Raw genomic sequence first — 13,120 nt, 5'->3', positions numbered from 1 at the left:
GGGGAGGCCGGGTTTCGTTGTTCCGAAGGGGGAAGGACTGGGGAGGTCACACCGCCGTAAGGGTGGGTCGGGACGTGCTGCTTTTTGAGCTGTACGCTTGATAGCAGCTGGGCATCAGCCAGCAGAGAGCAGCGGGAATTGTTGTGTCTTACTGACTAATAAACTGTTCTCAAACCGCTGTATTTAAGCTGCAATCCGGGAGTTCCTGCTAGGAAAGCTTCACGAATGTTGTGCTTCTTTACAGAGAGTTGCAGAATTAAAAGGCACAAAGCAGACAGCAGCTGGTTCAGCTGCTAGCACGTCATCTCATCCTGTCAAGAGAAAAACTGTTGACACAGAAAATACAGAGTTAAAGAGAGTAAAAGGTAAGGAGAGAAAAATACTTATCAACCCCTTGCCAGAATCCTGCCGTTCTACACCTTGAGTGGTTCGGGTTGGTTTTAAAAGGGAAAAAGTGTGTCTTGCCCTTTCTCTGTGAGAAGAGGGTACTTTGGTGGTTTATTACCTAGTTTTCTTCTGGGCTGTTGTGATAAGTTAGGTTATGGCGCTGTGGGCTTGCTCCAGAAAGAACCAGAAGCAGTGTGTTGAACAGTTGAAACGCCCAGAATTGGTGTTAACTCCTTTTCAGTGGGATGAAGCCACTGGTTCACCTCAGACCATGCATGAACCTTCATACTAAAGGAAAGCTATTTTTTTTTCTGCTTGGTCCTACTAAACATGTAAATACATGAAATAATACATGAAAGTGCGTTTGTGAGCTTGCTGCTCTAGTAGGAGTCTGTTTGAGAGATACTTCTTTTAAAAGCATGGATTGTAAGAAGTAACTCTTGGCTATTATACAGGTACAGACGAAAAGCCACACACATCTACATCTGGGTAAGTAGATCTTACTACATATGAGTTTTTTGTAACTGTACCAACTGCTGCATTCTCACTCCCTGTCTCTCCTTCCTGGCCAAGGGTGAGGTGAAGGTTCAGATAATCAGCAGCTCGTTGGCTCATTTTCTAACGTGGGTGAACACGGTGGCATCTTCCTCAGTGCAGATGAGAAAATCATGGTATTAACTCTGGAGTCTCTGAGAAAACAGGAATTCTTTTACTGTCACTATCAGACTTCTGAGGATTAATATGTGGTGGTATTATGCAGTTAGCTAGAATGAAAATAACTAGATTGCGGCATGCGCTCTAATCATTAATGCTAGCATACTGCAGAAGATACGGTAGCTTGAAATTAAGACAAATGTGTATTTAAATATACACTTAAATGGTATTCACAAAAAACAGTAACAAATGTCATCAACAGATCTTTATTAAGAAGTTTTTGTCACTTAAAGTTCACGTAGAAGCGTATCAGGCAGCTGAACTCTCACAAATATAGTACTGTATTTGATTTCAAGGGATTGGGTTAAGCATCTTACTGCCACTAAAAGTTTTCTGACGGTATTTGGACGTCTTTTGTGTGGTTGGTAGATGTCACACTGCAGGACTCCTGTAGGCCTCTTCACAGGATAAATTATTATCTTGCATGGATACTACGTGCTGTTACCTTGTAGAAATGGTGAGTGTGTGCGCGGAATTAACAGTTGAGAGGTTTGTTCATTATGCAGCTGATCAGCATGGTTATTTTAAAGTACAGCCTTGAAACATGTTTGGCTTGGGGGCCTGCAGATATTCTAAGCAAGTCTGGGTTTTCTTATTGCTGAGCCTGCGTGGCTCTTCTGAGCAGCAGCAGAAAACAATTATGTGCTGCCTTCGGGCAGTGGTTACATTGGTAGCTGTGCAGTTTAGGGTATTGCACAGTATCTAAAAGGCCATATTGCTTACAAATTGAATAGGCTTCAGATGCTGGACTGTGACTGACTCCTGTGGAGTTCGAAATAGTTACGGTGTGTGTTCTTTGCTAGGATACCAGCAGATTTTTTTGATGAAACAGAGGGAGACAGTGCAAACAAACAGCTTTCGAAGGCTCCAGGTCCTAGTTTATTGTCAGGAAATTATGATGATGACGATGATGGTGATGAAGAGGAGGAACAAGATCAATCAAACACATCTTCTGTTATGAATAAAACGGAAATTCCACCTCCAACTCAAGAAGTAGCAGCTAGTGCTCTGCCTGCAGGTAATGCTGTCTGATACACTAAGTGATTCAGTAAGGAGAAGCTGTGTTTTAACTGATGCTAAAGTGTTTTCATTTGTTGTTCTAATTATTGCTGTTAGCTGGTTAGAGCGTGTTAATACTGGAAGTACAGAAAGGAGAGTCTTCACTAGTCTGTTTTTGTGTGGTGTTTTCTTATCACGCTTATTGATTTTATGTTTTAATTGTTTGAGTCTGTCAAGTTGAAATAATATCATAGAATCATAGAATAGTTAGGGTTGTTCTTCCCTTGATTCAGTAAGGTATTAATTGAAATTCCTGTCTAGTCAGAATTTTATAAAGCAGCTTTAACAGTTGTTCTTTTTGGTCATAGGCTTCTGTCCTTTCTTACAGACTTCTTTGACAGCAACACCACAGCTGCTCCTATACTTCCCCATTCCGGATCCATACAGAAAGCAGAGATACAGGAGAAGGTAGTGGAAAGGTGAGCAGTCAGATCAAATATTGATAGATTTGGGAATTGTCAGTATTATTCTTAAAGGAAATACAGACTGTGATGACTTAGAAATCTTTTACATTGTTAACTTGTATTCGGAGTAGTTTGTATATATGTCAGCTTCTAGCATCATTTCAGACAGGTATTTGGCATCCTAGGGGCAGGATGAGAGACGGAGTAATGCCATATAGTGTCTTAGACATCTCTTATTTACAAATCTTAATGCACGATAACTTGGAAGCTCAATGTCAACCACTGCTTTTAACTGTTCAAAGAAAATAATTTCTTTGTTCTGCAGTAATGGTTCGGCTCAGTTGAGCACTTTCTTACATAGTGGTTTAGGCTTTCAAAAGTAGAGGCTGTGCTGTTAAAACATCTGTGTGCTCAGGACACTGGAAAGAATAGTTTAAGAAGCCTAAGCTCTTCTTTTGACAGTGAGATTTAAACCTGTTTGTGCAGTTTCTTGCAAGTTAGGTAAGACCAAATTGAAGAAACAAGATTTGATGGTTGTAGGTAAAACTCAGGGTATAAAAAACTTGCTTGATTTCTAGACCCTTTTATAAAAGATCATGTATTTTATTCTTGACTATTTTTAACTCCACAATAAAAGAGGTTGTACAGTATTAACTTGGGATAATACTAATCAAACATTTCAGGAAAGAAAACACTGCTGAAGCTTTGCCGGAAGGTTTCTTTGATGATCCTGAAGTGGATGCAAAAGTAAGTGATCTGTACCTTTTATACTGCTGGGTTTATTTCTGCCAGTTGTAATAATTTTCAGAGTAGTAAAAGATGCTTTTGCAGGTAATTAGTAGTAGCAGAATATAAGAAAATGACACAGTTATCTAGAGTAGAACAGACTATTTCATTTGGAATGATCATCTAGTCCAACAGCCTGACCACTTCAGGGCTGACAAAACGTTGAAGCATGTTATTAAGGGCATCGTCCAAATGCCTCTTAAGCACCGACAGGCTTGGGGCATTGACCACTTGTCTAGGAAGCCTGCTCCAGTGTTTGACCACTCTCTTAATAACGAAATGCTTCCTAATGTCCAGTCTCAACTTCCCCTGGCACAGCTTTGAACCATTCATTCTGTACTAGAAAATATGAAAAGGGATGGAGGCAGGCAGGAAAAGCTTATTAAATCATTTTTGATTTAGTGGCTCTTAAAGAAAACCAGAGAAATGTTATTTGTTGGTTAAAATGCTGGACTGAGATTTAGACAATCCACCCATTACTTTTTATTTCTTTGAGTCATCCCAGGAAAAGCATTTCAACTAATTTGTGTATACAATTCTGCTTCAGAATCAAGGATATAAAAATAGTTCTCTAATCTCCCGTGAGAGATGCTGTTGAAAAGTGTTTTGAGTTACTATGTGACTGATACTGTACATCCTTTTACAATGAAAATATCTAGATTGTGGTATACACTGTAATCTCTAGTACTGGCATACTATAGCAGTGAATTTTGTCTTCAGCCCTTGTATCTTTTACCACTATAGGCTTTTTTGATGCTAGGGGAAGAAAAGAAATGTGGGCATTCAGCAAGTTTCTCAGAAAAGCCCCACAACAAAATCTTGAAATTTTGATCAAAATAATTCGTATTTTCCTTCAGCTTGCACAGTACCAAATGACAAGCAAAATAAACACTGGTATTTGAAATACAAGCCTTTTTTTTTAGTTTTCTTTATAAAGATTTGATGGTTTTCCTGCTTTATTGAAATACTAGTGTTGTAGACTCACAGTCTTTCTTATTTTCCTTCAGTATTTCTCTGTTGTTCACACTGTTTGATGGTGTATTTAAATTGGATTGTGAGGTTGAGCCACGACTTCTGATTTGGAGACATTCCAAATAATGCTTCTTCATGTTTAGTTAATATGTTCAGTTAGTCCCACTGTCCCAATAACAAGCTTAGGTGTCTCTTTGCTCTGGCAAGATTCTTTTGTCACCAGCAAGTCCCACACATTGGCATATGTGAACAGTTCTGAATAATGGCATTTTGAATATTGAAATATGTAGCTGAAAAAGCTACACTTTTCTTTCTTGCATATGACTAATTGGATTGTAAGGTTTTTCAAATACTTGGTTTCACCATGAATTGGGAAGCTTGTACAGAGTGGGAGTGCCTAGCAGGCAAAGGAGAATCTGCTTATAGCTGTGAGGACACTGCTTTAGTGATCTTTGTTCTGGTTATCACCTCAGCTGATCAAATTTACAAGTGGACACATGTTCCCATCAGCTTTTCCTTGACTTGCTTGCAGGTGCTCTTCTTAATCATCCCTTTCTAAGTTTAGCTAGTATGCAGGGGAAGGAAAATGTTTCTGACATTGCTTATACGGAGATGGCTGCAGTGATTCTGTGTTGGAATTATACACAAAGTAATTATTTTCAGAATTAACAGTGAGCACTCGGAAGGGAGATTGTGGGCATGAAAAATATAGGTTCTTCACATGAGGGATTTATAAAGCCTATAAATTCTGGATTAGATAAATATTTCAAAGAAAAAATAGTATCTTTAGTGTTTGAATTTATTGTAAGAAATACAAATAATTATGAATTACAAAAGACAACCACAATGCGTAATAACACAGTACATACACATATGATATAGAAATAATCACAAAACAGAAAAATGAAATGATGACTTCCCAGTTCTAGTTTGCTTGGAAGTCTCTAACTTATTCTATAAACTTAATTCATACTATTGGATTTTGTATAATCGTTCAGGAACAAAACATAACAAACTGTTGTCATGATGGTGACCAATGTTACCAAAAGAGAGGAATGAATAAAGGAAAAATAAAACCAATGCAAAAAAATGGTGTCATGAATTACTCTGTTCAAACTGCTTCGTTCTCCTACCTATAGGATTTCTACCCAGCCCAGAGCCAGGCACAATCTGTGATCTAAAACATGTTTTATGCTGTATCTTCCCGGTCTTGAATTGTGGAAGCTTTGGTTACACAGGCGGATTATTTTAGTTATTTGCTTGTACTAAAAGCACAATCTGGTTTTCATTACCTTAGTTGTAGATCTTCTTAAACAAATTCTTACAGCTACTACTTCTTCAGTCATCTTGTCTTAGTAATTAACCTACCACAAAGGAAAAAGCTTTGCATCTCCTAAAAACTGGTACGTAGCTGTACTATTTCTTCTGTTAGCCCACAAAATTACACTAGTTTTCAAATACTGTCAGACTATCTAACACCAGTCAGACTAGTGACCGAATCATTTTATATTTTATGTTGTGCCAAAGGCAGATAATTCACTGCTTTTTGGCTTGTGAGATGGCTACTAGATAAGACTCAACAGGAAGCTTATGGAAGAACTTAAAAGTTATTGCCTGACATCGTGAAATTACAGACCATGAAATTAACAGACTTAGTCACTTTTGTGGCTCAAAACATTCCACACCATCCATTCTTAGTCAATTATGCTTTAGTGCTACAGTCAAGGATGTTTTAATCCAGGAGTAGAGTCAGATTTTTTCCTCCAAAGCCTCTGTGCAACTGCATTCTTTCGTTCATATACATTACTTGAACTGAAGTATGTCAGCCAGACTTTTCTGAGAACATGGCACTGTTTATTTGCCCTATTTCTCCAGGTGTTTTACAGTGCCCCAAAGAGTCACTAGACATAAATTGTTAATAAGCCTGTTTCCCGTTCCTTAGGTGCGAAAAGTTGATGCTCCAAAGGATCAAATGGACAAAGAATGGGATGAATTTCAAAAGGCAATGCGACAGGTCAACACAGTAAGTAATGGAATCTATTTTTATTGATTCTAAATACTATACACAATAAGGAAAACAACAGTTTCATGCAGCTCTGCAGAATGACTGACATCTGCATTTATCAGCTGTTGCAATGCAGTGTATGGTTAAATGCACTTTATAAATGAGCAAAGGATTCCTTCTGTTTTCCACTTATAGGAAATTAAGTTGAAAAAACTTTTGATCAGGATCCAGTCATCAGTATCTAGTTACATTTGTTAAATTGTGTTTAAAGAAGATACCCTTTAACTCAGATCAGCATCCTGTACCCAAACAGGACATAATTGTGGGTTCTTGTTCAGATGCAAAACATTCATATTTTAACCTTGAAAAACACAGAACAAAACACCACCCGTTTGTCTTTTTCAAAAAGGATCTATAAGGTGTAGGTAGCCTGGGGTTTATGGTTAATTTTAATTTACTGGAAAGGAACCCCAAAATTTGGGAAAGTGTCAAAAGATTTTGTGTGAGACACGTAAGTTGGCCACACATTTTCTGTACTTTTTTCCCTGTATTTTTTACTGCTCAGCATCGCATGGAAAGTCTTCCCGGAACACGTTTTTATCTGCCCTTTTGTACAATATAAAACTGTCACTAAAGATACATCTGGTGTTCTCAATCTTCCTCTAGAGTATTTGCTAGTTTTTTTTAATTTTAATTGTAAATAACTGCTCATACGTCAACTGCTAAGAAAAGTGGTGCAAAAAAACTTATCATTGCTCATTTTAAAGCAGTCAGCACTATAAACAGAGCGAATGTTCATACAAAAGCAATGGTGGATACATTTTGCTAGCATTAGCCATTCAGATAATTCTTCAGCTTAGAAGGAATCTTCTCAGTTATGCGTGGACCATTGATTGCATAGCATCTCCCAGACATTCAGATTTGAGAAAGTATATGCTGAAAAAAATAACAGGTTAGAAACACTTTGGGATCTAGTGGGAATATTTAACCAATACTTCCAATAATCATGTGTAATTAAGTCCCGAACACTGGGACATAGCTCCTAGTTCAACCTCAGACTTTGGATGCTCGTAGTTTGTTTATACGAGTTTCAAATCGTACTGTATGGAAAAATTCAAAAGGTTAACCCCAAAGCAGCCAAACTACTTTTAGTTTTAAGAAAAAACATTTCCATTTCAAATTAATTAAACCAGATGAGGTTTTTTTCTGTAGTTGCCTTCAAAGTCTTTTGTGAAGGTGGGAGTGTACATGTAGGAGATTGACATTGACTTGAGGTAGAGGGGAGAAGGGGAAGACACAGACATCTAAAAGAAACAACAGTGGAATTCAGGATGAAGGTGAATTTTCTTAGTGCTTTTCTGGTTTAGATTTCAGAAGCAATAGTGGCAGAAGAGGATGAGGAGGGACGACTAGATCGTCAGATTGGAGAAATTGACGAGCAGATGTAAGTAGATCAATTTTTCCTCAAACTTTCTGTTCTCCAGCAGCAATGGATTGCTATGTGACTAGAGTGATAAAAACATTTTCAATCTTAGTCTTCTGTGATGCTGCCTTTCATTAATCACTGAAATATTTGAAAGCCCAAGACTCCCTCAAATTGCAGAATGATACCTAATAAAAACATTAATTTTGTTGCAAAGTTATGTAATGATTTGCACAGAGAGAGTGCCCTGGAATTACTGTAAGTACAGCAAGCAGGGATAGGCAAAATGAAGTAATAGCAGGCAACTTCTTTGAACAAACTTTCTCCCTCCCGCCATCAAATACCACAGTTTGTATTTCTCTGTGAATTCTGACTGATGTAGAATTGATGTGAATACTTTTAAAAAACAATTGCACAGCAATTAAGATTTTGATAGATTTGTGTTGACCATCCATTTGCTGTACTGAAAATGTCCTGTTCTGTGAACAACTCTCCTTGTTTCTAATTAAAGTTTACTTAAAAGATTTTGTTGAACGATGTACTTCATTACATGAGGTGTTTGGGGTTGGTTGGTTTGTTTGTTTTGTTGAAATGGTAGTGGTGGGATAAGCATGACCTTAAACTCAGAGAAAGCCGAAATACAGCTTAATGGAACAGATTGTTACTATCATCATGTAGCTTGGCACGTTAATTAACAGTGATTATGGCAGGGGTAGTGATTAAAAAGAAAAAGATGAATTCTGATTTTAATTAACCTGCAACAAAAAGAAGACACTAAAAATTAAAGCAACACATGCTACAGATAATCAGCATATAATGAACAGTAACATTGGGTGCAAACTGAGATTTAGTAGTACAGGAATGTCTTTTAACAGTGTTCATGGGAGAGGGCTTTTGAGCTGAACCTGGCTGTCTTTAAGCATTCATTTTTCCCAGAAATCTGTAGAGAATTTCAAGTTTGTTACCATAATTATTTTTCCTCAAAGTAAAAGTTCCAAATAGATTTTTAAAGACTCTTTTATCTTTGTCTTCTGAGTGTATTTAAATGCAGGCTATTTAGAATTAAATTAAAAATGAAATTAATCCCAGTGACATTCATGTTTTCCTTAGCCGTCATATCTTCAGCTGTGACTGCCTGTATTGTATTGCAGACAGGCAAGGGAGAAGAAGATTCAGATAGATAATAATCTTTACTTGTTGACTTTTCCTACCAAATAGTAATGAAAGAGGCAAAGATGTATATAAATCAGGCTGATACTACTTGGTATTTTTAATAAAAAACCCTATTAAAATGGCTAGAGTAATTGTTACAAAACATATTTAAAGGACAGAACTTTAAATGGAAAACTGAACGTTGTGGATCCTGTTTACTTAAAATGTTCTGTTACAGAACAACATTAAGCAGATCAGGAATCTGAACACTTGTGCTGCCTTTTTATTTTCAGAGATGCCACCACTAAGTTGTCAGAATTGACAGCCAATTGATAGCTCACCTTTCTACCAGATATGAAAACAGGTGGAGCAAAGAGTGGTGTCTTTTCTTGTGTGGATGTTGATCCTGTGCTTTTTAAAAACTGGTGGCATTGCTGTTGTTAAATATTTGGTTTATATCTCACTGCTAGAGAATTTACTACACTTCTCCTCTCCTTTGACCTGTTTCCACTTGATTAACACAGAGATGATGCAATAGCATATTGAAAGCTTATTTTGTATTTGATGGGAAGCTGCAGAGCTTTCTTTATCCAAGTTAAGAGCAGCAAAATCCAGCACTGTAGGAAATCTAATTAACATGGAAAGGCCACAAGTATTAATAGATGGTTTACTTTTCAACAGTGAATGTTATCGCCGTGTTGAGCTTTTGCGTAACCGCCAGGATCTGATGAAGGAGAAATTAAAGGAAGCCATGAGATTAAAAGCAACACAAGAGAAAGAGGATGAGGCTATTGGTAGCGAAGATGAAGAAGAGTTGCAGGATTTGCTGTCTCAAGACTGGCGGGTGAAAGGGGCTTTGTTGTAGCGTTTCTGCAACATGGTTGATGATATTCTCTTCATCTGTGATGGTACTTCCACTGTTAGAAGTGAGATGCTTTTGTTAAATATTTATGTAAAGAGGATTGTGAGGTGGTAAAGAGCCAAGTGTATTAAAAACATCTTTGTAGAGCCAATGGCGTATTACTTGCTGTAAAAACTGTATATTGCAAATGTTTTACAATATAGAATGTACCTTTCATATTAAAATTATTGGTTTCCTACCAGAGGTATTTTAATGGGATTAATAAGTAACTGAAGAGTCGTAAGGTTTTGGAAGCATTAGGTATATATACTGATTTTGTACAGAAGTAAAGGACTTACAGTAGTGTATGGAGTTTTCCCAGATTGGGGGGTTAGGAAAAGGAAATTATTATGCATTTATGTTATCTTAAAATTTGTAAGTGCTCTTCTGTCCATTGCCCCAGCTGCCAATAAAACAGGTAAATATTTTTCAGGATCTGTTACAGTTTCTCTGTTTATGTAAGGACCAAGCTCAGAAACGTTGAGCTACAGCTTCACAGTATATACTCTGTGATGTGCCAGAGGCTGTGCTGTATGTTTTTCCTTACAGTATCTTGTTTTGCTCAGTGTAGCCATAGTGTAGCCTCACATTTCTTGAACCAGAGGAATGGAAACACATGGTGATATATTTGCATAACTAAATGAAAGGGTGACAAAATGCCAGAAGGGAAGGTCCTGCACTGGAAACTAATGAGGTAAAATTTGCCTAGCTGTAAATACTGGAAATTTTCTTAAGATGTTATCTTAGGCAAGGAGAGCATCTAAAAATTATTTCTGTTCTGATAAACACAGATGAAGTAAAATCAAGAACCAAAAAACTTGACAAGACTGGGAGATGGACAGTAAAACTGCCTTGAGCTTCGTAAGTGTCTTTTTCTTCTTTTTTTTTAATGAAGCGTATTTTTTACTTTTGCAAACCTTAAAAACCTTTCAACTTTGCTGAGGACTTTTGAAAAAACAGGAGAAATGTGTGTTTTAATTTTTATCAAAAGGTAAAGATGTGAAGGTGCAGCTTAACACTGTTTTTTAAGATTCTGGTTTTAAAACAAGTGAGGTTTTAAAGGGAGAAAACAAGCATTCTAGATACTTGTTTCACAGATGTTTATTAACCAAGCAGATAAATAAGGAAGGAACTGAGCATTAAAACAGGTCAGCTGGTTTAGTTCAGTTTAGTGCAGTATCTCTTTAGAGATGCCTAGTGGCAAGAAGCTAAAGGCAGTGAGTTTAGTTACACTGCAGGGAGCTTGTGTTTTCAAATCCAAACCAGTACAGCCCATTGTTTTAATAATTAGGAATAGATGGCAGGAGCAAACACCAGATCACTCATCACCACCCTATTTGTTAACCTTGCATAACTTCTGTTCAAAGAGTAAAGACAATGGACAAGCCAGTGGGTGTCTGTATTGCTGAGGAAGCAACTGACAGCACTGGTTGCTCTTGGTAGTTGCTTTTTTAGGAGCGGTTGCTTTTTTCCATGAAAGAATCTCATAGATCCACAAATAGTGTAGTGTAAAAGTTTTATACAGATTACTGCACCCAACTGTCCGTTTCTAGAAACAAAGCTTTTGGAGAGCTTTTTGAAGGAGATGGAGTGACTTTGCTAACTGTCCCCTGCATAACCATTGGTTGCACATGTGCTGTTGCGTCAGGAAGGCAGGAAATCATCCTGCATTTTAGCAATGAAAATAGCATGGTTGTAAGGGAGAAGAGGGAATTAATCCCAACCTTACTCAATAGTCAAGCTGATTTAGCAAGGTAAGTTATCTTTTGTTTCTTAGAAAAACAGAGGCATAATTAATTTATATTTGAAGTCTGCAGTCAGTTTTAGAAAACTATTTTATGACCTTCTGATGAGCTGTTCAGCTGGATGATTAACCAGAGCAAGTAGTTGTTTTTAAAAGTATATACTTCCTTAATTTCTACCTTCTTAACTTTCTTGAATTCTGTTCTAAACAGTAAAGATGAAAATAGTGCTAATAACTAACTCTGTCCATAGCCACTATTAAAAATGAGGTTTTAACTGGAATTGAGAAGAGTATTTTAATTCTCTGACTTACACAAAAACAAAGAATCAGAATTAAGGGGGAAGACTTATTTATTGATATAATAAAGAGTGTTGTGCGAATTTAAGAGCTGTGGAATTTCATGCCACCAAAACATAGTTGCGATTCCCCAGCTCAGAGGTTTTTGAACTGGTGACTTCCAGGGCCAAAATGCATGTGCATGTTTGACATAGTTCCAATGTACAGTGCTTCCAGGGAGCAGTGAACTACAGCTGTGGCTGCCAGTTGTTGGTAGTTAGCTGCTCTCTGGCAAGCGCAGTCAATCCTAAATGGTAATCTGTGTTTTAAGTCTCCTGCCATGGAAGAAATAAGCGTCTGCTGTCATGATGTGGAAAAAGGGCTGTATGTGATACAGAGGAGCCCAAAAGTCTAAACCAACCAAACCAAAGTAACAACAAACAAAACAATGTTCTCACTGGCTAACATGATTATCATTCCTCCATAAAGCATGCAATTTAAAAGTTGCTTCAGAATTACAGGTTAAAAAGAACATTAACATTAGCTTTGGTCAGGCCCCCTGCCAATAAATTCAATTTGAAGAGAGACACATTTTGCTTATTACATGCCACTGTTACTAATTTCCTTTCATTTAAGATCATCTTCATCTTAAAAACACTGAGCTAGAAATAGCTCTAATGAGAAAAGACATATTACTTAAATATTTTCAGCACTTAAAGATACTTTCTTTTTTCTTATAAGGAAGAACGCTTGGACTGGGCAGTCAGACATTGAGCCGATAGGAATCATGTTGTACCTGTCATAAGAAATGTAACATGAGTATAAAATGTTTCAGAAATTCCCTTTCATTAGGTACGATCAGATGAGTTTGACATTTCTCTTTCATTTCAGTTACTGTCTTGTGACATGTGCCAGTCTGCGGAGCGACAGGACACATGCACTGATGCAGAATCTGATTTAATCAACATTACTGTGTTCCTTCCTGGAGCCAAGGAGTAAGTACACTTCAGTGGTAAGAAAGGCAGCATGTACTTGTATCCTTTGAAAGGGTTGCTTAAGCCAAGAGATTGTCGTTTTCTTGTGTGAAGCATTTTTTTCAGTATCTGCCTTCATCTGATTTTCTGTTCATTCTTTCACTTAGAACTATCCTGGGCTGTTAAGTGGGAAAAGGAATGTGAGCTACTCCCTTGTGTAGACATCTATAAACCAGGTCTGTCTGCTGAAAATACAGCGGAGGGACTTCGGTGGTTACAAAAGCTGCAGAGGATCTAAAAGATCTCTGTTTAAATCTCTTCTT

General features: G+C 37.3%; 1 protein-coding gene across 1 annotated transcript; it reads left to right on the top strand.

Annotated features, from left to right (window-relative positions):
- Window positions 1–188: 188 nt before the first annotated feature.
- ZNF830 (zinc finger protein 830) lies at window positions 189–10,003 on the top strand (the record flags this gene model as incomplete). The annotated part of the gene is made up of 8 exons (XM_010015566.1): window positions 189–365; window positions 843–876; window positions 1,905–2,119; window positions 2,489–2,579; window positions 3,248–3,311; window positions 6,265–6,345; window positions 7,695–7,771; window positions 9,584–10,003. Coding segments are annotated over 8 exons (923 nt in total), but the record flags the coding sequence as incomplete, so codon positions are not given.
- Between the last annotated feature and the right edge of the window lie 3,117 nt (window positions 10,004–13,120).

The sequence above is a fragment of the Nestor notabilis genome, unplaced genomic scaffold (genome assembly GCF_000696875.1).
Source record: "Nestor notabilis isolate BGI_N333 unplaced genomic scaffold, ASM69687v1 scaffold13425, whole genome shotgun sequence".
Taxonomy (NCBI): domain Eukaryota; kingdom Metazoa; phylum Chordata; class Aves; order Psittaciformes; family Psittacidae; genus Nestor; species Nestor notabilis.
This window is presented reverse-complemented; position numbering and strand designations above follow the sequence as displayed.